Source organism: Eretmochelys imbricata, chromosome 7 (assembly GCF_965152235.1).
Source record: "Eretmochelys imbricata isolate rEreImb1 chromosome 7, rEreImb1.hap1, whole genome shotgun sequence".
NCBI classification, from domain to species: domain Eukaryota; kingdom Metazoa; phylum Chordata; order Testudines; family Cheloniidae; genus Eretmochelys; species Eretmochelys imbricata.
In genome coordinates this window covers 67,449,136-67,476,347 of record NC_135578.1, presented here as the reverse complement: position 1 = coordinate 67,476,347, position 27,212 = coordinate 67,449,136, and the positions used below count along the sequence as shown (strand labels likewise).

The following is a 27,212-nucleotide window of genomic DNA, read 5'->3' as shown; positions in this document are numbered from 1 at the left end:
GCTGTCTTGAGACTTCTACTTTTGTGAACTGACAAAGTAGGTTAACCAGACAAACAAACAAAAAATATGAACAAATACCTATATACCCAGTGTAAATACTCACTGTGAACCACAGCTGTCTGAAATGCCCATTTAACATATGCTTTTTTTAAAACATACCTAGACACACACACACACGCCCACACAAAAGATTTCTACACACTTTCGATGCCCGAGAACTTGTTATTAGACTGGAGGACAGAGATTACAACCTCTCTAAAGCTACAGTTAATCATGGCAGAACTGGGAATAGAACACAGGAATCTTAACTCTTAAGTTCCCTGTTCTAGCCACAGGTCAATATTCCTCATTCTGTCCATATCTAAAAATGTACACAGTAGTCCAGCATACTGTGTAAATATCTTTATTTTCATGAATTCCAAGGAAGATCCTTTTAGTTTAAACAATCCTATGGGTCTGCTAAATACTTTGTTGACAATTTAACAAGTTTTATGAGCCATCAAAGAATGGTAGGCAGGGAGTTGTCTGCCAATCCTGCATTGTGTTGCTGTCATGAGGATATTAGAGAGAGAATAAGTCCTGCCTCAGACAATTAAACTCCTGCTGCACTATGGTAAAGGCTCCCTGGAAACATGCAGAGATAGTCAACATTGCATAATTAGTTAAAGTAGCCCATAACTGTAGATAAGGTCCCAGATATATAGATGGGTATTTTTAACAATGGCAAGTGAAGCAGGCATCGTTACAAATCCATCCAACTACCAGCTTAAAGCACTCGCAGTGCTGTAGCAGAGGTGTGCCAGCAAGGTTTTCATAATAAGGCAGCGAAGCAGTAAGCTACATTGGGAGTTGATAACCAGTCTCTTGCCCCTTCCAAGAAACCCGAGAAGTAAAGAAAGGGACACTAAGAGCTCCTCATCACCAGCACCATCTCCTACTGCTAAGAAAAAGATTTAAAATACAAGAGGGAGAAAACTGACGAGAAAGAGAAATGGAAACGATAAACAGAGTCAGGCCCAGGATAGAGACGAGAGGATGGGCTCTTCCCTGAGGAAAAAACAGCGTTATGAAGGGTCTTGTATACTTTAGGTCAATATTTAGACATCACAGACAAATGGCTCATCAGCAGGACCTCTTCGTTGTTTTCAAAACACCATGTGTGCACACACACAGTGCCACAGAAATAACAATTTGGATAGGATTTTCAAAAATGGCAGGTATTTAGGATATTGGGACTTACCCTGTTTCTCCATACCATACAGACTAATCTCTCACAGCTAACTACATCCTAGTATTAAGGGTTGCCCCGTGGGTCCTTTCAGCAAGATATGACTGCCAATCCAAGGGGCAAGCCTTCATTTTACTGTTATAATCCTTTTGTTTCTTCAAGTTCAGCGTTGTTAACATATTTATACCTTTACCCCACAGTTGAAAGGAACAATCACTTGCTCATAGTTCTGTTTATACTCAGATTCTGAACACAAGTCCTGATTCTTAGTTTATCCCTGCACTTGGGGCAGGAACTCCCTAATGCAAACCCTATATTCTGTGGCAGCTGGTGAACTTTGCAGCCTCTGACGTAGGTTACAGTTTAGTTAGTTACTGCTCTAACTTAGTGCCCTCTGACCATGCCTCCTCACCACCTACAACACCCCCGTACACCAGTGGGGATGGGAGTTTGCCAGAATGGAGCCCTTGTGCCAGCTCCTCATGAGCTAGAGGCCTTCAGCACAGAGTGGCATAAAGGTGCTTTGGTGCTACTCCAAATCAAACCCACAATTTATGCTCATTACAGCTTTTGGCTACCAGTCACAGTGAGGTGGGCATGCTCCCAAGTGCAGTTCTGCACAGCTATCTTTGTAGTGCTGGGAGCTAGGATGCAACCTCTTAGGAAGGACTGGTGGGTTTATCCTTTCAAAGGAAGGAAAGAAACAGGCAAGAAAAATCTCACCACAGAATAAGAAAACAGTACTGTGAAAAATATATTCAGGTGATAACTAGCTAAGCGATCTTTGGTAATGGGCACTGTTTTGTTTTGTTTTTAAAAAAATATTCTAGATTTTTAAAGGACATTTTTCATTATTCAAAAATATTCTCTCCACATTCCATTGCACATGCACTTTGGGCTGGTGCCATTGATTTTGTTTTAATGGGAAAAAGAGCCTTGAAACATTTGTTGTTTGAAAAATTACAAATAGTTTACATGACTCATGAACTTTTCAGATTAACAAGAGGGTGGTGGTGAAGATATACGATGGATGTTTGGATCTACCAACAGTGTCCTGCAAGTTTTCCACCAATATAAATACACCCCAGTATTAATCTATTCACAAAAGATTTTAAAAAAATAGAATTGATAGCAGACCTGATTCCAAAGCCTGTTAAATCATGGTAAAACTTCCATGGAGTTAACAGGCTTAGATCAAGTCCAGTTTCCATTTCTTTTCTGGGCTAGTAAAGCCCCATAAAAGATAGGAAAAGAGTCACAATTATTTCGGCTATGATCTCTGAAAGTCAAATTTTCCAGGGGGTATTGTAGCGCAATAATGACAAAAACAATAGTTTGTTGTATACAAGTGAATTCCATTAATCCAAAATGGCATGGATATTTATCACGTAATTGGGTAGTCGGATAAACTGAAGTGCTATTTTTAGTTGCGGATTCACATAGCTTCTCAGCCTTATCACTAAGATGTGGTATAAGTGCAGTTTCACTGATATGAGGGGAAAACTGAATAATGCTGATGCTTGCTTCGTATTTATACTTTCTTAAAAAGATCAATATTCAACTTTAGTGTTAAAAACTTTAGAGTTTTTGTTGCCATTCTGCCAACCTGTTGTTGAAACCGTAACAGCCTTTCAAATACAAAGCCATTGATTAGTGCCAAAAGGCACTACGAGTCTAATTGACAAGCTAGTACAAATTCATTAAATACATGGGGGACACATTGTTCATTTGGGTAACTAAGCTGTAGGGATAATTGAAATTCAGATAAATGGAATTCACCTGCAGAGCACTTTTCCCCTCCATAAATTTCTAATCCCTTTACAAAAGAGGATATAATCATTCCCATTTTACAGGTGGGGAAACTGAAGCATGGAACAGTGACAAGATTTGCTTAAGGTCACACAGTAGGTGCGTGGCAGAGCAGGCAATAGACCTCAGGTCTCCTGGTTTCCAAATCTGTGGCCTAACCAGGAGAAGTATACTCACTGAAGTATACATTTTGCAAATTAAACTAAAGTACCTGGAAGTGTTTTTAAAGCAGTCCTTTTAAAAATAGGATTAAATGAAGACTTTCTCCCACCTGCACAAGGTCTCACACTTCTTACCACATACAGACTAGAGAATTACAAAGAGAAATCTCACAATTGAGTTCAGCTCAGCTTCACCCAGGTTGTGGAGGAGGGCACTGAAGAGAAAAACTTTATTTTCAAACCCATTTGCCATTGAAGTATACGGAGAAATCCTGCTTGCCATCTGGGCTTTCAGTACGCTGCCCAGGTCAAAATGCCAAGAGCTGTGTTAATGAAACAGAACCAATATAAAATCTCCTGGGGACAGATGCCAAGAAACTCAGAGATGGCTGCCTCAGCAGTGGCCTGTTCTGTGTAAGCAGGTCAGACTAAGAAGAGTTAGTTTGTCTGTCTTGCACCAGAGATGAGCAGAAATTAAGTGATGCAAGTACTTATCACTCACAAACCACTCTGCATGCTGGGTTTGTTCAGTAATCAAATTTTCTTAGAATTAAAACAGCAGGGACGGAAACTTTCCAAGCTCTTTAAAGTAACTTTCACTTCCAAGTAGCTTTATGCTCACAATTGCCATACGCTCCCACAAAGCATATCTCAGAGTAAACCCCACAGCCAGTGCTCAGTGAACAGGTGCTTACATGGCTAGGTTGTAATGCCTTATTTAACTGAATGAATTTCGTTGTCAAGCTAGGTTGCGAAATAGGATGCCATAATCAGAATCCTGGGAAAGAGGAAAGCTCAGAAGCCTTGCTCTGGACCTTTCTTATAAGGTCAGCTAAACATAGATGCAGTAAGAAGCATGCCATCTGCTTCTAGAAGACTTCCTGATGCCTAAAAGATAGGGCTGAACCTTGAAAACACTCCTGAATAGCTTCTTGATAGAGACGCTAGATCATACCAGATTTTGTCTCTTTTAGGGCCTGATCTAAATCCTACAAAAGACAGCAGGAGTCTTTCTATTGACTCCATGAGGTTTTGGATCAGTCCCTGAGGGTTCATTCTGTTGTTAGGGACATTTTATTTGTCTTGTGGTTGATGAAGGAGTTCCTGATTGATTAATGACAAGGCCCTCCTTGATGTCCCAGAGCACATCACCAGTCCAACCATTCCTTAATACCCAGGTCACAATGGAGCCTAGGAAGGTTACCTAAGAACTCTTGGTGATTTGCTAAGGAAGAGGCTGAAGCTATCCGCAGCTGTTTAATATATTAGGGCACAAATAGTGAATACGTATGGTGGGAAAAGTGCCATAAATATTCCTAAACTACATTTTAAAATCTTACTCTATGACATTTAACTTGGAACCATGCAACCACACTTATTTTCCAGTCAGCATGAAATGAGCTCACGCTTGACTGCATCTGCCAGAAAAATATTCCAATTGATCTTGGATTTGATCTGTCTTTCTTGTTTTTCTCCTTCTTGCCTTCTCTGCTTATCTTAAAATTTTGGATTTTCTTCCTTTCAGGCTCATGGCTAACATTCAGCACTGTGATATGTAAGCAATGCTTTACTTCCTCTAAATTGCAGTATGTTTATTGATCTCGTGTTTACATGTAGGATTATTAGCTGTAGTTACAATTATTTGTCAACTAGTGGTATATCAACATAAATTTGGGCAAAGTGTATTTAAAAAGAGGATGTTGATCTAATGATATTCTCTTACATTGCAAAAGTAAGAACTGTAATCAAACAACACGGTATGTAATGGGAATCAAAGCTTCACAAAGACGACAGTTTTTTAGACTGGTCCTTCACTATAACACTTTTCCAAAAATGTTCTCTGTTTGGGTAAAATGCTGATCTCACCAAAGTAAGGAGCAATAAGCACATTTGCTTTAGCACGACCAGGATTTGGCTTTCTGGGCCAGATCCTCAGCTGGTGTAAAGTAGCATAGTTTCACAGAAATCAGTAGAGCCACACCAGCTGAGGATCTGGTCCATTTGCACGTAGCTTGCTAGCACCCACAACTCTGGCACTATTCCAGTCATAATTGCAAGCGTGAAATGTCTTTACTGGTCACCTCCCACTGGTGTTAGCTCAACAGATATAAAGGTGTTGCAACATTTATGGTTTTTCTTGCAAACAGAAGTGGCCTTAAATAACATAGATTTAGTTCCTCTTGTGTTTGTCATGCTGTTGACAGCCTCAGCATATGATCCATGTCCTGCTAGTTTAGCCTGTCTTATCAGTATCATGGGGTTTTTTCCAAGTCTGGAGGCCCAGCCCCAGACAAGGGCTGTGTAAACAGAACAAGTGATTATTTTCTTCCTTCTTTTCACAAATTGAAATGAAGATGAATAATAAAAAAAAAAAGTTCATTTACAATCCTTATTCAAAATATAAATAAAGTGGTTTGCATATCTGTAGAAAGGACTGGACTGTGCAGCTCACTTGAGAATACTGCATCTTCAAATAGAGATTTCATTTGACTGAAATGTAGTCTTGAGCCAAATTCTACTGTGGAGATGTGGCCTTCCCACAAACGATAAGATCCTATTAGCAAAGAGAAGAGAAACCTCTTTTGGGGAAAGAGATCTGATTATTCATTATCGAGCCAATGCAAAATGAAGTCTTTTCCTAGAGACCCCTCAAGTAAACACATTTAACAATAATTATATAAGCAGTCTAAAAGTACATACCTTTGGCATATTCCTGCAGGTAGTGAAGGAACAGTCCTCTTACTAACAGCCTGAGACCTTAGAGACAGCCCTCTTTGAGATGCAGGTGTAGCTGATTTAACCCCTTCTTCTGACGGAACTCCCCTGGGTCCTGGCTTCCCCCTATTCCCTAGGGAAACTCAGATGCAGCGGTGCTATGACTATAAAGTCATAAAATCTCTTTTAGATCTGTACTAGCTCTGACTGGGGACAATTTGTGTATGCAGCTCTCTGTTGTCTGCAAAGGCCGAGCAAACACTGAATACATCAAGCAGTAGAGACGCTTTTATTCATTTCCACAGCCTGGCTGGGAGGCATGTACAGCGAGAGCGGGGGTGGCAAGGAAATACCTGAGTAGCAGTGCAGACGATGGAATGGTAGGCTTGGTAGGACTGAACCTGAGTGAGATGTCGGAGTTCTTGTGGAGCAGGTTGACAGGAATGTGCACGGTTGCAATAAGAGATCTCGGCATGTGTGGGGAAGGGGTAGGGAATCAACTGATTGGGGAAAGGAGAGAATTGATGGATTGGGGCTAGAGCCATACTAGATGGAGCCAGAGGGTTGGTGGGAAAAGTGGGCTACTCCCCAGCAGATGGTGTGGGGAAAGATTTATTTGGGAGCAGAGAGTGGACAGGGATGATTAATTATTTGGAGATGCTTTTGAGATTAGGAAGGAAGAGACAGATGAATTGGGTAATTGAACAGGTGGAGCTGGGTGAGGCAAAGGACAGATGGAAACAAATGCTGGATGGATTGATAGTGCTGAGGCAAAACAAATGAGAAATGGAGAGAGGAGGCAAAAGAGCTGCAAATCCCAACAAGGGCTAGAGCAAGACAGCAGAGGTTCCTTGGGAAATAATAGACTATGGGAGCAGGAAGACAAAACAGAAAAGGGAGAGCCATGGAAATTAGCTTACATTATATGGAAGGGGGAGGCAAAGAAATCGGGGTAGGGACACGTGAATGCAGGGATGTGTCAAACAGAAGAAAGAAGGGTAAGAGGGACAGAAAATTGGGGGAGGGTGGAGCTTTAGAGCAGCACAGGGAAAAAGTCAATCTGCAGGAAAAACTGACCCAAGGAAGAGAGACCTAGGAGAAACAAAGATCACATGAAGAAAGTCCAAACCAGGGAGACCCAATACATTTGACATCTGTTTTGACTGATTAATAGAAAGCACTATGCCAAAATTTGACATCAAGCCAGTCCTTTGCTTGCATGTTATGAGAAGGGCATGGTAGGACAGACTGCCTTTGGGAACAGGGCATGGGAGCCTAGTTTTCCCATGTGCAGTAAGGGGATAAGCTGCCTTTGGTGACAAGAAACAGATAAATACTTTTTATATTTGATTTTTGTTCAATTGTGTCTAATGACGGTGACATGAGGCTTTTAGAGCTTGGGCTTTTTAACTGTATGTTTGTTGGCATTTAATAGACCGTGATTTGCTCCTGGGAAGTTATGCTAGACATCAAAATAAAAAGAGTGGGTAGGTTTCTTTTTTTTTTTTTCCTTAAAAAGCTTTGTCTTAAAATCTTCTAAAAATGCAGAAAATTGCACTTCATATTTCAGAGTTTAGCAGCCCTCCTGAGTGCCCATGTAAATGTGCACTGCCCCCCACAGCCTCTTCGCCTTGGTTTACTCACCATGAGCTACAGTAAGGAAACCGTGTACATACTGGACGTCTGAACCTGAACCTTGCCTGCTCTGACAACACGGAGGGCTCTGTAGGACGCAGCATGGGTTGCTGTACGCCCAAATGCTGTGACTCACTTTGATAGACCGCTGTGGCCTGATCAGAGCCGGCGATCAAGTGGTCACCAAAAGCTTCAGTAAGATGGCTAACGATGGACAGACACTGAATATCCAGCCAGGCCACCTTAAAGACCTAGCTACTGGGCAATCTGGGTGGTGCTCAATCCCTTTGGGATTTGCCACGATGATAAGATGATAATAACATGGCCCGATTAGTGTGTGTGTATGCGCCGGGGGGGAATTGAGAGGTGAATTCGATCAGTAGCCCCTGGCACTTTTCAGAATACTCCATTAGCTCTGAGACATTGGCTTCTTTTACGGTATGATAGCAGCAAAACGTTATCACACAATGGCTCTCAGGGTAGACTTGACCATGCCATAGCATGCCCTTTGGAATGGGGATCAGTGGGCTTTGGCCAGCTGTTACAGCACAAGAACAACTCTCTTGTCCATTAGGACGGTAGCCCTTATGGGAGTCATTTTACCCTGTAAGGCTGGGGCCAGCTCCCTGCACAGAAAGTCAAAAAATGGCATTGCCCTCCACAGATTTCAATTAATGGGCAGTCCCGAGAGCCACAAGTTATTTCTCCAGTGTGTGCGGTTACTCCCAGCCCCAGTCTGGACACCCTGCAATTCAGTTCGGCAATGTAGATAGACACAAGGCTCTTCATTCCATGTCATTTGCAGCTGCTACCTCAGACTGCTGGCAAATGCTTCTATCCTGCTCCCTTCCAAGCTGCCAGACAGAGAACACCTACTGGGGGGAGACTGTAGCACCCTGAGGTGCTGGAAAATGGCTTCTGTGCCCCATGAGATAGCGCATTATAGTATTTTCCAACGAAAGCCTGGAGCATTAGGTTTAAAGAGGTTTAAATCCTCTAAACACCCACTATCCTTGGGGCTGAGAGTACTTTAAGCTAGCTGCTAGGAGTGTCTCAGAACTCCCTTTTTAAAAAGCACAGACAAAAGTGATTGGTATGGCCGGGCCTTTGTGATTGCAGTGATTAAGTTCCATGTGATCACAAACCGAACTGCAATACTGCTGACCGTGCTGCAACCAGGAGTCACACAGGTGTGCAGAGCCCTAGGGGGTAAAATAGGATGCCAGCAACAGGATTTTGTCTGTCCATACAGGCATGAATGAACCAAATTAAGATGTAGTAATTTCAGCCACAACCATCTTTAAACACAAGTATGCTAGAAGTATTTTGTAATTCAGGTTCTAGGAATTGTTCCCCACCAGACTCAGCATAGCACTTTCTCCCCCTTAGGGATTGTACGTCCAGGCCTCGTTTAAAACTTCAGCCCTTTTTTGCTGCTGCTGCCTTAAAAAAGTTTAATTATAGGGGGTTTTGGTGTGGGGGGGGTTAGCTATGGTTGGTAGTTTATTAAAATGAGTGTTATTTATGGTTGGTAGCTTATTAAAATAGCTTAAAGACATTTATTCAAGTGTCATGTGCACACACACCCAAAAAACAACAGAACAACCATCTGGGCAGAGACCAAATATAGAAAAATTCTGCCTCAAATGTGACTGTGACAAGGCTTGTAATGGAAATTGGCTTTTCAAATATTAATTGAACCTGAATGCTCCTAGCTGGCGGATGATATGTAAATGAAGTTAACTCACTTGCCACACAAATCAGTAGCAGAACCAAGAGTCCAACCCAGGAGTCGTATGGTTTCTTGTGCTAACCACCAGCCCTCATCCTTTGCTCTGTGTAATTGGTGGTAGAATTTAGCAGACATGTTCATTTACAGCAAAGCTAATTTACTCAGTACGCTTTGGAATAGGCCCTATGATTACTGTTACTCTCTCTGTAACATTCTTCTCCCATTAACAGAAATAGAAACATATGTCTGCTCACTCATGGCACTTCTGCTCTCAATTAATGCTACCCCCCAAATGAGGCAAGCATTGGGTGGTTGTGGTTTTTTGTTTAAATGTCTGTCTGCCACACTGCTTTATTCTCAAAGCTCATTTTAAAAGAGATTTTTTTAAAAGGGAATAGCCTAGACAGCAAGAAAGACATTCAAGGAGGCACAATGCCATTAGTATAGGAAAGTGAACTATTTATGTAAACCAGAAGTGGGCTTCTTTGGTGGTTAACTGTTGGAAGGAGTGATTAAGTCCCTTTTCAAGAAACAAAAAGTCTTTGTAGGCAGGCAGAATGCCCTTTCAGACAAATTTGAAATCGAAAGCACTGCTAGGAAGGCTAGAGAGCGTAGGTCTTTGTACACAGCTCCCCTTGCTCTCTCCCCACCCAGGACTAGCCTTCTATAAACAAGAAAGGGTACTTGCCTTGATGCCCAATGGCACTCTCATTCATGTCAATGAGTTACCTTTGTTCAGATGGCGAGCAAGAATATTGTTTCCTCCTGCATGTCATCAATGTAAAAACACAGGTGATGGGGTCTGGAAAGGAGCCAATGAAATTATCTCTTGAAGTGCAGATGTGGAATGCTGAGGAACTGCATGTTTATTTTAATTAAGTGATCCAGATTTGCTAATTTCACTGACAAGATCTGAAATTACTAAAATTTTTGATCCAGGTTACACTTAAATCAAGACTGAGGGGAGGGATAGCTCAGTGTTTTGAGCATTGGCTGCTAAACCCAGGGTTGTGAGTTCAATCCTTGAAGAGGCCATTTAGGGATTGGGGCAAAAATTGGGGATTGGTCCTGCTTTGAGCAGGAGGTTGGACTAGATGACCTCCTGAGGTCCCTTCCAACCCTGATATTCTATGATTCTATGGCTACTGGTGAGTTTAACACTTGTCATCCCCTCTGGAGGACAGGAGTTAAAATCTTACCCCATGTACCTGGAGACACTTACTCCCCATACCCTAGACCTCTGAAGACCAGGAATCTGAGGGGAAGATTCCACCACTCCCTGTCCAACAAGGTGTGTGTGTGCAGGAGGAATATTTGGGGAGGAGAGGCCAGCCACCATTTTGGTTTGCCTGGCAAAGAGCACTTTGAGGCATGGTGGTGGTGGTAAGAGGGCCATTAATAAGCTGCAGTTTCAAAGAAAAGTTGCCAACACAAACTTTCAAATCCAGCAATCAGGTTTGATTTTGAAGGCTATGTTGCCAACAAGAAGGGCCAGAAACTTTTGGTTTGGCTGCTTGGGGTGAAAGCTGGGAGTAGCATTTACTTCTAAATGGTTTAACCAGGGCCCAGAGTCTTCTTCCATAGGATACAAGCAATGTCCATCAAAGTCAATGAGAGTCTGTCCTATCCTGTGCCAAGAGAAGACTACTCCTGAAAGATAGGCTTGGTCAGGTGTGGACCTACTGGAGTTTAGAGCCATTCACTATTAAACTTGGAAACTTTTAAAGTTACTACCTGGCAACTCCCATTGTTTCATGTGCTGTGTATTTATACCTGCTACTGTATTTTCCACTCCATGCATCTGATGAAGTGGGTTCTAGCCCACAAAAGCTTATGCCCAAATAAATTTGTTAGTCTCTGCCACAAGGACTCCTTGTTGTTTTGGCTTTTTTAAGAACATGTACAGATACTAGTTATCATGTGACAAAATTCACTCAGGCGAGGACAGCCAGCGTAGGCCCTCTGCTGCATTTATCTTCAGAAGGTTGCTAAGTGGTGCAGTGGCCCTACTACTGGCAAAGCATCTCCTGCATCTCCCATGTGCTCTGAATGGGGTCTTTGTGCTAATCCCACCTAAGTCCACATGGAGGGTGGCATTGCACATGAGGCCACAAGCTCTCCATTTACCCAGATCCAGTGGCCCAATCACTCTGTGCAAATGGCAGAAGAGTCCCCTATGTCCATTCCATAGGCCTGAGAAGCAGCCCTGTCCCAGCTCTCTTTCTGGGACGGGTTTAGATGTCCCATCCCTACCATAGTTTACTCACAAGGCTTCTGCAATGGGGCTTTAGGTAGATGAAGCAAATTTCCTGTCACCCATTGAAGACAACTGAGTAAAACCAGCCTTGAATTCCTGATCCAAGGTGAGTTTGGAACTAACAAATTGTTCTAGTACTAACAGCACATCAGAGGGTGAATAATCTTTCACTACTGAGGTGCCATGTACTCTGATGGAATGTTTGCTTGTTTTCACAATTTGTGGAACTAACAAATTTTAATGTTTTAACCAAAGTTCTCGTAGGATACTTAAAACAATGCATACTAAATATACTCCTTTAAACGAGAATTTACTATATGTTAGACATTGCATTGACAATCCCATTGTATTTCATAATACAAAAAACCACTGGTTGCACAGAAAATTTATTATCCTCTCCTGTTGCATACATTGATTTAAGTACTCAGAATGACTTTTACCTATGTACATATTTCATCTTAATTTTAAAAGCCAACTGACTTGCAATGAAAAAGCACTGTAGTAGCATGGAAATCAACTCTGGTAACCATTACATTAACAGATAAGAAAAACTGCCAGGATAGAAAAACTGTGAGAAACATTCTACGTTAACAATTATTCATAGCCAAAACAAGATAAAACCACACCTATGTTATTATGTGCAACCTACATTCAATAACTTGTAGACACTTGCAGATAACACCACTTAGACAATTTTATTCTATGCTCAGCCTTCTTCTGGAAGGCTGAGTGTCTGCAGTGCCTGTTGACTTCCACTGGAGTCAGGGGTGCTCAGCACCCCTGAAAATCAGGCCCATGGTGTCTCAGGTTGGCCATCCAAGCATTCGGACACACACAGTCAGTGGATGCTACTGAAAATTTTGGCTGTAGGATCAAATCTCTGCTCGGCTATATACGTGCAACTTCCACTGAAATCAAGAGGAGTTTTGCCAGACTCTCTGAGGGGAAGTTAGGCTCTTATTTATGTTTACATCCAACAACCCAAATTCTAGACGTGGGCAAGCTCCTCAGCTTCCAATAGAAGTCATGTGGGGACACCTCCAAGGAAAAAAGCTGGCCTAATGTCTGTCTCTTTAAATGGTTTGAAGTCTTGTGACCAGGGAAAAGGAGCTGTAGCTGATAGTTTGTGATTTACAGGATAATAAATTCAAGTGTGTAAGCACTCTGTTGCCATGTACGTATTTCTACAGCCAGCAAAGAGAGACAGGAACACTCTGGGGTATGTCAGTAATCTTTAGTTTTCATTTGCAAATAAATATGGTTCTAGAACAACAACAAAACACTGAACTTTCACGTGAAACTCCAGGGGTGAGATTCTCACCCCTAGTCCCACTCTTTCAGACTGGATAAAAGAGTCAGAGCAACATAAGGGAGCCCTAAAAGTCCTGTATTCCCCCAGCACAGACACTGCAGAAACAACTCTATGTCTGCTCTCCAAGGACCACCTCACCAGCCCTAGAATAGAGCGCTCACAGGGGGGCAGGGCTGGAGGTGGGAGGGGTCTGTCTGGGACAGGGGCACAGCATTGTAGAGATTCTGGGCAGAGCTGTAGTCCATAGGACATCCCTGGTTAGGCTGCTGTAACTTACACAAGTCCCAAAGCTGTCAATTATGCTGTCAGTTTCCAGCTCACAGACCAGTCCACAATCATGAGGGGGGCAGCGGTACCTGTAAGTCACCAGAGCCTTCTCCCCACAGGCTGTGAGTTCTGTGCTGCGCCTCTTAGAAAGACAGCACAGAATTTTACACGCATAACACTGTGTGAGGTAAGTCTCTGGGGAAGCACAATGCTCTTCAAACAACTAGAGGGGGATAAAAATTTCAGCTCAGGAGATCCATATTTTAATTGTAATATAGAAATGTATACGGTCATTACAGGGTTTCTATTACTCCCTTCTTCTTCAGCCCCTACAAACAAAATTGGACTTATAGTGTATAAATCCTGGGCATCTAAATAGGGTATCCAAATCCTGCATTGGGGAATGCCCAGTTACTTCAGGGTGCTTTGGATTAGGCCCTAATATGGCACATAAACACAAAATTTTACATATTTAAGCCCTAACTAGAGCATCTGGAGGCAAATGTGCCCACATTGGAATAATGGGTTAATTCTGTTTAATTTTAACCAACGGAATGGTTCATTATAGTTCAACTTGACTTGAAACTCGTCCAACTATAGAGGCAACTGGAATACTTAAGCTCCGTAATGGACTCCAGCTTTCTCTAACTAAAGTCTCTCCTCATCTCATGGTGCTAATTTATTAATAGCTCTCTGTGATGGTTATGTAACAATTGGTAATCAGGGACATTCAGTTCAATGCGTTCCTTCTTAATTGCATTAGTGATTTGCTTAAGACTTATGCTTCCTCTTCTCCTGGAGCTGCCTTTGCTTATATATAAGACAGCTACTTAGTAACTCTTAATGTTATACTTAATCTGTCACATGAGATGGATAGATTCTGTTTTGAGCAGATTATGATGATCATTTGATTTCTAATCACAAAATTCAAGTGCAGAGGTTGTGGAGGGGGAATATACTCTCCTTAGAGAGAAACATTTTATATATTGTTTGCTGTAGTAAGTTTCCAAAGGATAGAAGAAGCCCTTTGTTCCTGTTTGATACACCCACGCTCTAATCACATTAAGGCAGCCTTTTATAACTGCAACATTTTTAGGAGCCACATCCATATAAACACGATCATCTTCCCATAGGAAACATGCAAACTGGGGTTTTCCCTTTCAACAAAGTCTCTTTAATGTGTGTCATTAGCCTTCGCCCCCCTCCCATGAAAGTGAAGGTATTTTATGCAGACATAAATTCACCTGTACAACTGCCAAGGCAGACTCTGCAGATGAAGTGATGCCTCTGGCTTGGAAACATAAAATGAGCAGAGTAGTAATATGTGAAAAGCCAGCAGAAGGAGGATGCATTACTTACTAAAGCAGTGGGCATCAAAATCTGAAGAGTGAGGAGAGAGCTGCATTAGGAACTAAAGAAAAATGTCCTCTTTCTATGTACTTATTGAACACCACAGGATTCTACACACCAGTCAAATTCCAAACAGCCACTAGATAACTTAGTAATGAATTCCAATACAAGCAGAGGCTATCAAGCTTTCCTGAGCTAATCTAATGCTTCAAGTTTTACTTTATTTCAAAGGACAGTCACTTGATTGTGCGCAAATAAATATATCAATTGATCCTGTAGCTATTTGCTAACTGTTCTGTTTGGAAAGATTTATGCATATTTTGTTATTAGTGCCTCAAGTTTAGCTTTCTGTAATGTGTTGGTTAAAGAACCTCAGCACTTTCCATTGTGCTTTGCTCATCACCGTTCTGTCCACATCATTGTCGGGTAGCGTTCCAGGAGCGCATTTCTGAGTTGCGCCGTGTGGATTTTGTCTCTAGTTTCTATAATGCAGGTGACCTGGGAAAAGAATTAGGAACATTCTTAAACAGATGACAACATTCTCAGACCACAATGGTATTTCCAACTAAGCCATAAAATGCATTCATAAAGGCAAGATGATCAGTCTAAGTTAAAAGCTTCTGGCCTCTGTAGTCCCTATCTTATAGCAATGCTATTCTTTCTCCAATCCTCAGAAACAGAATGTTGAAGTCCTCCCTCGGGCCCGCCTGTCTCCCCAACCGATCTCCCCTTTACCTCCAAAATATTTGAGTACAGGCTACTCCACTGGCTTTGAATTCCTCTTTTCTGACTCTCCCCTGGATGTCCTAAAATATAGTTTCTGCCCTTTCCACTGAACTGCCATGGAATCACCCATTACCACCTTCTGGATCAATCTCTTCGCTGTTCTCATTCTCATGATTTGCCTATCAACTTGACTTCTTCCTCACTCCTGGTCAGGATTCCCTCCCCACTCTGAACTCTAGGTTACAGATGTGGGGACCCGCATGAAAGACCCCTGGAGGATACGCTGCCACCACCAAGTGATTTAACAAAGAATCAGGGAAAGGACCACTTGGAGTTCCTATTCCCCCAAAATATCCCCCCAAGACCTTACACCCCCTTTCTTGGGGAGGCTTGAGAATAATATCCTAACCAATTGGTTACAAAGTAATCACAGACCCAAACCCCTGGGTCTTAGGGCAATAGAGAAATCAGTCAGGCTCTTAAAAGAAAAGAAAAAAAGTAAAAGAAGCACCTCTGTAGAATTTGAAGGGAAGCTAATCTCACGGGGCAATCAAATTTAAAACACAAAGGATTTCCCTCTGGGCAAAAACTTTAAAGTTACAAAAAGAAAACCAGGAATACACTTTCCTCTCAGCACGGAGAAAATCACAAGCCAAAACAAAAGTAAACTAATTAATTTCCTTGCTAGTACTTACTAATTCTAATAGAGATGGATTGTTTGCATTCTTGATCTGTCTCAGGCAAGCACACAGGACAGACAGACAAAAGCCTTCTTTCCCCACCCCCCAGATTTGAAAGTATCTTGTCCCCTTATTGGTCCTTTTGGTCAGGTGCCAGCCAGGTTACCTGAGCTTCTTAACCCTTTACAGGTAAAAGGATATTGTGCCTCTGGCCAGGAGGCATTTTATAGTACTGCATACAGGAAGGTTGTTACTCTTCCCTTTATATTTATGACACTCTTCTTGGATGCTTTCCTCCCTAAGTTTCCATGATTCTGTGCTATCATGGCTCCTTCACTATCTCCACTGGACGCCCCTTCTCCTCTCTCCTGCTTTCTGTCAGCATCCTTTAGGGATCTATCCTAAACCCAACATTTTCTCTACACTACCTTGGGTGATTTCACTTGCTCACATGGTTTGTTATCATCTCTCCAGTCCTCCACTCAGTCCTACATCTCTTAGTATCTCTGCTGGATATTCTGCTACTAATTCAAATTAACATGGCTAAACCAAACTCCACATTTTCCCTCCCACTCTCCCCCCCTTCCACCAATATATTGACAATTCTCCTACGTTCCCGGTCACCCAAGCTCACAACTTCACTGTCATTTTCAACTCCCCTCTCGCTCATCTTTTCCAGCCACTCACATCCATGCTGTCCCCGGATTCTGTCAATCCTGTACGAGCGTCCTAAAATCTATCCTTTCCACTCCAGTTTAATACTGATTTTAATTCCACCACCCTCTAAACTTTGTGGAAGGTGAGGCTTGGATGGAATCTGAAATCAAAAACACCGAATATAGTTCTTTCTTTTGTGGCACATGCTGTCATGAGGAGCACCAAGTACCTTTTACAATGTACTGTATAGAACTAGCTTGCATAGCTTGTAAGATGCTGCACAACACTGCACAATTTAACCTAATGGAGAAGTCCTCTCACTGGCACATAGCAGTTTAGGGGAAAAATGCACTCTGCTACTCCAAAAAAATTATGGATAACATATGTTACATTTTGGATGTGGCCATTTTAAGAGGACCTTCAGGGGTTCATTGATTACTCTCAGTCACCAGCGACTATTCAGAAATGATACGATATGATGAGAAGGACTCTCCATTATGCTGTTTATATTACGGCTATAAGGAATAGATCCTTTCAAGGAAGCAGTGAGACTAAAATCATTATCTTTCAGCCTGTCATCTGAAAAATGTTCATGGTGAAATTCTGAAAATCAGACCCTTGAGCATTTCATACTTCCCCAACATAAAGTTTAAAATAAAAATAAACACCGAAAAAGCCATTTGAATGATGAGACACTCCAAAACCCAGCTACAGTCTGTGCCGAGTAGCCCTGAGCTTGTTTTTATTGATTATGGTTTCCCACTAGCCGACGTGCTCTAGGAATTATTTTGGAGAAGTTCTGTGGCCTGTCAGACTAGATGATCACAATGATCCCTTCTGCCCATGGAATCTATGAAAAACCATGAAATGAAGCATGATTTATTACCCACAACTATGTGCCTCAGTCTGAAGATGGCTTTATTATTTTTCCCCTTTAGAACATAAATCAGTTGTGTATTTCTCAAGATGCTTCCAAGGAATGGGAGTTTGGGTGGTTGCAACACTAGCAAGAACTACTGAATTTCAGTGAAGCAAGGAGGAGGAAAGGAAATGGGGGGCTCATGGAATGAGAATGATATCTGGGAAAAGATACCTCTCATGGAGGCTGGCCCTTTCAGGGGAGTCAGGGACCAATCTCTCTATGACAGGCTCCTTTAAGGGGAAACAAGCCAACTCATACCCACCTGGAAGAAATTAAATCCTTAGCGGGCTGGTTGGCAGCTAATTAGCTAATGAGTCTAATAAAGGGTTATCAAGGCTCAACGGAAATGCATCTTAGAGATAGAAAGCTCCCAGAAACTCCCCAAAGCACGTAGCTCTAGAGACAGGATACTCTTGGGGAGAGGAGCTCCCAGAAGAACTCATCAACACCAAGAACCCAAAAGGTTCCCACTCTGCGTCAGGAAGTCCTGTCAGGAACTGCAAGCTGTCCCAGAGAAGATGTTGATGGAGCTCTGCAGCCCCCTGGCTCAGGGGAAGCACACTCCCCTGGTTCTGCCAAGAGGTCTAACTCCAGGGAAGAGACCTGAGCAGAGAGAATCCTAGAGGGGAGGGCTATATGCAGTTGGGAATGGATAAATTAAGACTAACTGTCTCTCATGTAAGATGCTGGGGTGAAGGTTTACTTGTATATCCATTGGGCCTTTGGTTAGTAAACTAGCCCCTTCAGAAGGGGCATTACTTGCTCTGTAAAGCCTCATTGAGCATATTGATGACAGTAGCGGAAACTGAGGCAGGGAGCACTTACAGTGCTACACTTGGCCAGCAAGGGGTGCTATAGGGCAGTGACAACGTCAAGTACCTATAAGGTACTTCAGAGCTCTGGAATGGAGAGTCACTTTCTAAAATGAGTAACAATGATATAGACATTTCTGGGTAACTTTTTAAAATGTTGTTTTTTCTCCCCCTAGACAACAGTGAAGGGTGGCCTGTCTTGAGGATGTCAGTCACTGCCCAGAGCTAGGCTAAGCCTTGTGGCTCAGCTTAGAGTACAGGATAGCATGTAACTGCTCTGCCCCAGGATCAGGCCTGGGAAAGCAGCAAGAGAGTCAGAGAATTACAAATGCTCCTTTAACTCTCCTTTTGTTCTGGAGATGAGCACGGGCTGATGAAGTTATGTAGATTGTGAACTCTTTGGGTCAGGAACCACCTCTTTGTTCTGTGTTTGTACAGTGCCTAGAACAGTGGGGCCCGCTCTATGTCTATGTTCATACTATTAAATAGTAAATGTTGCAGTGGCCTTTCAAGTTTACATATTCTCTCACACTTGACCAGCAACTCTAGCTAGTGAGTAAGTGTCTGGAGCCCATTTGCTCACAGTGGGGAGTCTCAAGAGAGTGGGGCTGCATGCTGTACCTGACATGGTAGGCCAAGCAAGGCAGGAGAGAAATGGGTGGGGACTTACTTCTCTGCTTGGTCAAGCAAGGCCTTGTCTACAGTGGGATTCCAGATGCACTGGTGCAAAATCCTGCTGTAGACCTGGCTTACACAAGTGCAGGGCAATTTTCACTGTTATACAGCTGGGAAATTTCCTAAGTCATGAGGGCAAGTTAGGCACCCAACTCCCACTGACTCTCAATAGAGGCTGGGTGCCTAAGTCTAGACATGACTGAGCTGTGCCAAGTACGTACCCACTGGTTTCAGGCAGGTTGATTTTCGGCACAGTTCAGCCTTACTTCTGCTGCCACTACCCGTGCTACTGTGGCTATAGTGCTATTTATACTCCAGCTAGCTCAATTACAGTTGGGGCTCGTGTGTGGACACAAGCAAGGGAAATCAAACCCATAGTTTGGAGTAGCTTTTGATTTACTGTAAAGTTAAACTGTCCTATGACAGAAAGGTCTGACGCCCTACAGTATTGTTGCATGGAAGCTGCCACCATTCTTCCAAGATTAGCCAGCTAGTCAACGTTAGAAGACCCTTCTTCCTCAAGTGCTGCTACAGATCTGTTGGCACCCATAGAGCCAGCTCCTGCAGTCCTTAGGATCAGACAGAACGCCTGCTGAGTTCAGTAGCTTTGCCTGCAGTGTAGAACTCATGGGTAGCAACGTTTCCATGTTTCTTGTGAGTCTGACTATTTTAGCTGGATTTTTTTTTTTTTAAATTATGGGCAAGTCACTGCAAGTAACTTGATTCCCTAGGACTGTTAAACCAGCCACCTATACTTCCATCCTCTGTATCAGGTAATATAAAGACAGACTCCTATCTATGGGTCCAGGTGGCCTGTTTTGGGTGTACAACAGGCCTACAAGTAACTGGAGGTGGAGGGGTCTTTTAGGGCAGTGTTTCTCAAACTGGGGTCCATGAACCCCCCGGGGTCTGGTAGGGCACTCCAGGGGGTCCACGGGCCCTGCTGATCAACTCCTCCCCCTCCCTCCCAGCACCTGCTCCATGCCGGGGAACAGCTGTTCAGCGGCATGCAGGAGGTGCTGCAAGGGAGGAAGGAGTGGGAACTGGGGGTGCTAGGGAAAGGGGGCAGAAAGAGGTGGGGAAGAGGAGGGGCAGGGATGGAGCAGGGGTGGGAAGAATGGAGCAAGGGTGGGGCCTAGGTGGAAGAGGTGGAGTGGGGGCAGGGCCTGTGGGTCCATGAAAACTTTAAAATCAAAATGGGGGTCCTTGGGTTGCTAAAGTTTGAGAACCGCTGTTTTAGTGTGTTATTCCCACTCCTTCCTTGGGGTTTTTCTTAAATATCTAACTGTCAGCTGCAACTATCTGGAGAACACTCAAAAGGAGAAAATAGCTAAATTGAATAATACATTGCACCTCTGTATGTAGGTAATGTCAAACTAAACTATAATAGTGCAGATAAAGGGATTCTTATGTTAAGAAGTTAAAAATAGAAAAAAAGAAATGACGGTTTGAAAACCTCACAAACAGAGATTTATGAACAGATGAGCTTTACCCTTATGGTAGATTCCATTGTGGCCAAGAAGCCAAGTTGTTGACCACACTCCATCTCAGACCTTTAGGTCCATCTTAGACCATTTTTAATATGCTGAGCCCTGGCCATCAGGCGCGTTGGTGGTAAAGAACAAGATCTTGAGCTTGACTCAATCGTATTCTCTCTTTAAGACTCTCCTCCCCCCCCGGCCCCGTTCATCCTCTCACCCTTCAGCACATGCTTAGATTTACCAGCAAACTGTTTACCCACACCACTGTAAATCACTCCATCTGAACACGGACCCCTTCTTTGCCCTGACTGATCCATGAAGCAAGCTACCGAGGGAGAGCCATAGCCCCTTTAAAGTTCTTTACCCGCTGACTTGACTTTCTGACCTGCCAGAGAAGAGAGTCTTCTCCTTGATGGTTAGGAGATTGGAGCGGAGGAGGAGGAAGCAGCAACTCACCCAATAAACTGCTTGATGTTGGATACTGGGGGAATAGTTGGGAGGAGAGACACTCAGGACCAGATTGCAGTGCTTACCCAAACTGAGTAGTAGCTTGTGCCCCAAACAGTCCATTGACTTCCACAGGGCTACTCTTGGTGGACAGCAGCATTCAGCCTAAGGGGATCAGAATCTAGCCCTCAGGGAGTTAGACTGACTTAGAAAAGGGAGCAGGCATGAAAAGCTACCATCAGCTGATTAGGGAAGCAGTACTTCATCCTCTGACTACGAGATACCTTCCAAAGCACTGGAAACGCCGCCCCCCTCCCCCCCCCACCCCGCCACAGTCTATAAGCCCACAGTGATGTAGGCCCATTTCTCCCCTGGGTCTGACCCAGACTTGAGTTTGCTATTGCTGATTGTCCATCTTTCTTCAATGTCAACACAAACAGAAAGGGATTGCTAGATTTTTTTAAAAATGATTTGGTAAGAGTATCTCAGTATATTTTTAAATATTTAGAACCTGTAAAATGTTCCAAACTGCATCTGGAGTGAAGCAGGTCATGCCAGTTTGTTAGCACTCAGAGATCAAACACATTCCTTTGGAAACTGGGTGGATATTTGCTTTGTTTAATCATTTCAATAGTTCACCCACCATATCAAAAATGGAGCACTCAAAACAGCTGGAGGAAGCATATTAATGGTTTTCACTCCTTGATGTTGCTACTTTAATTTTGCTGCCTAGCACAATTGGGAGGCTTTAAGATTTTGCATATTTCTTACTGTAGCTCTATGTTGGCACTGACCATCCTCTTCTGCCCCAGATCTCTTTCCCCAAGGTGCCACTGAATTTTATAGACCCACAGACACACACTTTACTGTCCAATGTGGGACCTAGGCTAGGAACAGTGAGGAAAACATTCCCTTCTCCCTTTCCAAGTCCCAAAGTGGTCACCTAGACCCAGCTCCTCAAAGGCATTTAGGCACCTAACAAGCACTGAAAATCAAACTCCCTCTCTGAAATACCCCAGAAGGGAGAGGGACTAGGATTCTCAGCCCTCAGAAGAGATCTGTGGCCTTCGTGCGTAGAAGGGAAGGAATGGCAGAGAGGGGAGAGTCTGGGGAAAGGAATATTCTTGCAGGTATAGAACCCATATTTGCACCCAACTCAGAAAGAATGCCTCACTACTATCCTCTACAAACAGATTCTGCAGGGTGTAAACAAGAGGTGCTCATTAAAACAAATAATTCAGGGAATTGCCCATCCCTAGTTGTTTCTAACCTGCCAAGGACTATTAACAGGTGAAAAATCTTGTCTTTCAAAACTACCAACTTCAACATGACCTGGCTCCTGGTGACACTGATGTTGCTACCAGACCGGTGATCTGTAAACTATTGCAAGACAAACATCTCACACTGTTAGAGACCCTCTAAATCAGAGGTGCAAAACAGATCTCCAGAAGATGTTCTTGCACATTCTAAAAAACACAAGCAACCAATCCCATTGCATAGGTCACCTCGTTAAGCAATTGCTGAACCTCATGAAGCCATATCATCATCAGCGAAAGAGTAAGGAGATTTGTTTCCCCCCTTTTCAATGCTGCTTATTTTCTTCAGCACAAAAATTCCTGCAAAGATTTTTCCAAAAGCAGAATGTGCAGTTGAACACACAGCTTTTTTTTTTTTTAAAAAGCCGTCTCCACACAACAACTGGCTAACAGCAAAGATCTTTCCACAGATGTGCACCAAATCAGTCAACCCAAGTACATCCAGGCATCCCACCAGTGAGTAAAGTCGCTCCATCATCCTGATAAACAGTGAGTAAAAGCCAAGTTTCTCTTACTTGGAAATGAAACAGTAAATCCTGGGGAAGATTAAGCATTGGAGTGATTTAACTCTCTGAATGAGCCACTACTTTCATCTTTAATTCCATAGTTCAGGCAGAAAATCCCTCATCTGTATTTACAATAGTGAGCATGTCTATGCAGGGACACTCCGGAAAGTTAGTCTGATTTAACAAAAGGTGTGTATTTAAAGTGGATTAGTTAAATTGCATTAAACCCCTGTGTGGACACTCATTCAGGCCTAACATGGCCTAATTCAATTTAGCTTAATTCACTTCCAATTTCACATTATTCACACTGCAAAATTCCTTATGGGATTGGGGATTTAGGCACATGTTGAGAGTGCTTTGCTGAAGCAGGAGCAACACAGGAAGAAAAGAAATACAAAGTACGTGCAAAGTGGGTGAATTAATGTTGCTATGAAAACCTAACTTTTACTTTCTGACTTCTGAGAATTTACAGTCAGAACCTTAAACAAAAGTTTTGGCATTGAGTTCTATAAAGGAAAAAATCCAGAACTACTAAACTTGAGGATTAATTTTAATGCACTGGATAAAAAAAAACCCTCAAAACATTTTGGGATATTTTGGTCTGGATCCCAACTTTGCAGCTCCGGTTTCTCTCTAATTGTATGATAAAGGTATTCCATCCCCTTCCAGTATGTTAAAAATCATCATCAGCATCATTCAGTTTGTGAAACACTTTGACCTTTAGATTAGATAGCCATCCAATCCTGTTGCAGTACAAGAATGGAGAGCCTATGAAAATAGATCATATTTAAAAGCAGACATGAGCAATGGCACACTCTTTTTGGTCAGAGAGTATATTTGGTTTCAATATTCTGATGCACTAGCCCCATAGCAAAGGTCGCAATAGACACGAAAACTCTTGTAGCATTCTCTGCCAAGAAACTAGGAAAGATGATCTAGTACAGCTTATTTGGCAACATAAGTAAGTGTTAAGCACTATTTCATAAAAAGCTAATTGAGAAACCTTGAGTTCCAAGGGCAGCAAAATCCAGCTTTCACTTTAAAGACATAAAAGATAAAACTAGGACGGCTTTAAAGATTATTCCATATTGTCCAATTAAGAGTAAAAAACTTCAAAAGTACTTAAGGCTCCTAGAGCTCAGATCGTCAAACGTATCCCAGTGATTTCAGTTACATCATTCAGTTGTGCGTGACAGTGAATAATGATTGAGGCAAGGAATGAGTAAGAATGATGCTACAGCCTGGTGGTCAGAGGACTCATCTAGGATGTGGAATACCTAAGTTCAAGTCCCTGCTCCAATAACTATTGATACAAAGTGGAATAGCTTCAACAGGAGAGATTGAGACTATCCCATAGCCCTGTGGCTAGGGCGCTTTCCTGCTACATAGGAGACTCCTTTTCAAAACCCTTCTCCCCGTCAAGCAAAGGGGAAAACTGGACCCCCATCTCCCACGTCCTCTATAACCACTAGGCTCAAATATAAGAATGAGGACAGTGGCACCATCACCACCACATTCTCTGGCCATTTTATGCCCTTTAAAAATGCCCAAAACAAAACCTTCAGGTCAAATTAAGTGTTTGACTGGAAATGGATTGTTTTCAATGGGCCAACATTTTTCACCATTTTTGGTTTGACAAGAACAGACTCTTTCATTGATTTATTTTTCAGAACCGTCAGCAAGCCGAAAACAGAAAAATCAGTGCAGAACTGAGGTCCCACCTCTGATCAAAGATTCCATAACACTTGGCCTAAGAACAGCAGCGCTAGCCAGAGAGGGGGTCTTGGCCCAATTCAAGTCTGGGTAGTTACACTCAATCTACACAGATTCCTCCTGAAACTTCAGCTGGATGCTGTTGCTCACCACTTACAGTCCAGAAATGTTATATACACAACGCAGCTCTGCAGTACCAATAGCTGCAGGATTTCACCCAGAATTGTGTGCATTTCAATGATAGGAGAAGAGACTCATGGATTATTTATATGCCTGTTAAGAACAAGGTGATTAAGTTGCCCTATAACACAGAGTACTGCTGATTATCTAACATCTTGCTTCCAAAGTCTGTATTTTCTGCTGGGTGGCATTACAATGCCTTATCAACCCACATGATTATGTGAAGATATATGAAGGCAGAAGAGTCCTAACTTCTTTATAATTACAATTACAACCAAGTTTGTGAGAGGCCAACACAGCTGAAGTGACAAACTGTATTTCTCCCTCTTACCTCAATAGTGAAGAGATCAGATATCACAAACATGTGTTCTTGTTTGATGTCCAACACCCTAGAACAAACCAACCATAAATTAAAGAGCAAGGCAAATCCTAGTCATTGTCAAATGCTTTCTGTAAGTGATTGAGCAATAAACAAATTCATGCAGGTGTAGTTGGAGGAAAGAAGTGTGATGTACCTCAAACCTTTTTCATATGCTGAAATAAACATGGGGTCAGAGCAGAGGCTGTTCAGATCCCTAAAATGCTTTTAGTCCTGCAGCTACAGGCCCTTCCCGACATCTGCTGCACCACTGTCATCCTATTACCATTCCATTTAAAGCAATGGATTGTTAGCACATATCTGGGAAATTTATAGCAGCAATCAAATGGATATGCATAGCTGGACCAAAGTGCAACAGCTGGATGGGAGCAGCCAGGAACAGAGATAACACACTCAAATTAGACAGCATTGAAAGACCGGGTAGAAGTTTAACCCTGAAGAGTTTTTTCAATTGCATTCTCCATTGTATCTCCCCTTTCATCTCCCAAGTATTCCCTCATGGAGTCACTTAGCCTGCAAGTTTTGTTAGCACTTCACCAATATATATGCCTCTACTTTTAACAACTATGTATTTTGTTTATAGGGTTAAGGGTCAAACTTAACTTGTGCATGTGTACACAAGCCTTGCATTTACATCAGAAGGCAGGATTTGCCCTGTACTCTGTACTGTTTCATGCTTCTAAGAAGCATTTAATATAGAGATTAAAATGGCTAGGAGAGAGACTAGCCCAATATGGGCTAATTCAAAATTTGTTTCAATATAAGTAGAGGCCTTGCAACGACTAGAAGCAATGCAATTCTACATTTCAACACTGATAAGCCACCCAGAGCAGGATAGTTGTAGTTGTAATGTGCCTATTATGGAGGGCACATACCAATCTTCCGCCTGTGATGGGGAAGGTTTTCGACAGAGGCTACAACAGCGCTATATAAATAGATTCCCTGGGTTACTTTGGTCACTTGGGTAAACCACTGGATTACTCCCTTTGCCTTTAACTGTCACTTGTAAGCATGCAATAGTCTTTAAAAACACTGAGTCAATTGTGCTATTTTCTCAACAGTGTAATACCGGGTATTAATATAGGATTCTGAATTACCTCACTTCCTCCCGAGTCAGTATCTCCAGTAGCTTTGAAATATTTCCTGGACAATCAGAGAGAAGGAGGGAAAATTTGCAGACTCTGTTGTCAAGGGGCAGGGCACGATCTATGCACTGTCTCATCAAAGGTAGCTCCAAGTTACCACTGCATACAGTGATTGCCACTCTGAAAGATAAGAGCAAACAGGACTATTTCCTTCTTGTTTATGCAAAGAAATTCCTATAGAATTGTCATACTGGACAGTAATGCAGATATTTCAATAACTGTATGGATACAGTATGCAATATCTGCTTTTGCCATTTGCTGCAGCTGTCCTCTCCTATTACTTTTCAGATGGCATACGCTTCCATATCACCTCATGCCATGATCACCTCAGCTCTCATTAGCTAAAGGCAGAATCTGGTCGGTACTTAGATGAGGCACCTCACAAGAGAAAAAACATGATCCAGGAAGTGGTGTTGTCAATTTAGTAGATGTTCTTCCCTTGGAGCCTATACTGGCCAAACAGGGTGTCGTAGATGCTGTCTGCTGCTGGAGGTGGCTGCATTTCTTTGGTGTGAGAGATGCCATGTACACGCCTTCTAAAGTAGTGCAGGATGCTTCAGATGAAAGGCATCATGTAAGTGTAAGTTCATTATATCCCTGCACTGGAGGGGAGCTCGCTCAGTAACGCTGTCTGGAGTTTTTCCACCAGTGACATTCCCCAGGTGCTCCTTTTCCTGCTCCTGTCTAAAGAATGGAGCCCATGCTCCATAGAAGACATGGGAGTAAAAATGTCTGCGCCGGGTCAACATTAGCACTTCCACTGATACAAGCAGGGGAGCTGCACTGGTGTGAGTCCAAGACAGCGAGAGGTGCTGAATATGCTCAGGATATATATTTATATATTTATTTCCATTTAATTTATATACAATTACACAGAGAAAGACCCGGTGACAAGAATATTGTGAGCGTTGCAAAGTCAAGCACTCAAAAGTTAGGAAGTTTTAAGGTGCCTGTGCAATCTCAGTTGAGCCCCCTTGTGTGTACGGATTATGCTACCATCCTTAATTACATGGCGACATACTATTTTTTCCACAGGACCCCGGCCTCATTCAGTACACAGGATGGACAGCGCTCACTTAATCAGTAGCAATTCAATATTTTGTTTTC

At 42.6% G+C, this 27,212-nt stretch overlaps 1 protein-coding gene across 1 annotated transcript in view; it reads right to left on the bottom strand.

Moving 5' to 3' along the window:
• Positions 1 to 14,865: 14,865 nt before the first annotated feature.
• LOC144267243 (L-threonine ammonia-lyase-like) overlaps positions 14,866 to 27,212 on the bottom strand; it is a 34,369-nt gene continuing 22,022 nt past the window's right edge. The window contains exons 8-10 of the mRNA XM_077820993.1: positions 26,058 to 26,225; positions 24,913 to 24,970; positions 14,866 to 14,964 (exon numbers count right to left, since the gene is read on the bottom strand). Coding sequence (XP_077677119.1) covers positions 14,866 to 14,964; positions 24,913 to 24,970; positions 26,058 to 26,225 — 325 coding nt within the window. The remainder of the gene's footprint in view (positions 14,965 to 24,912; positions 24,971 to 26,057; positions 26,226 to 27,212) is intronic.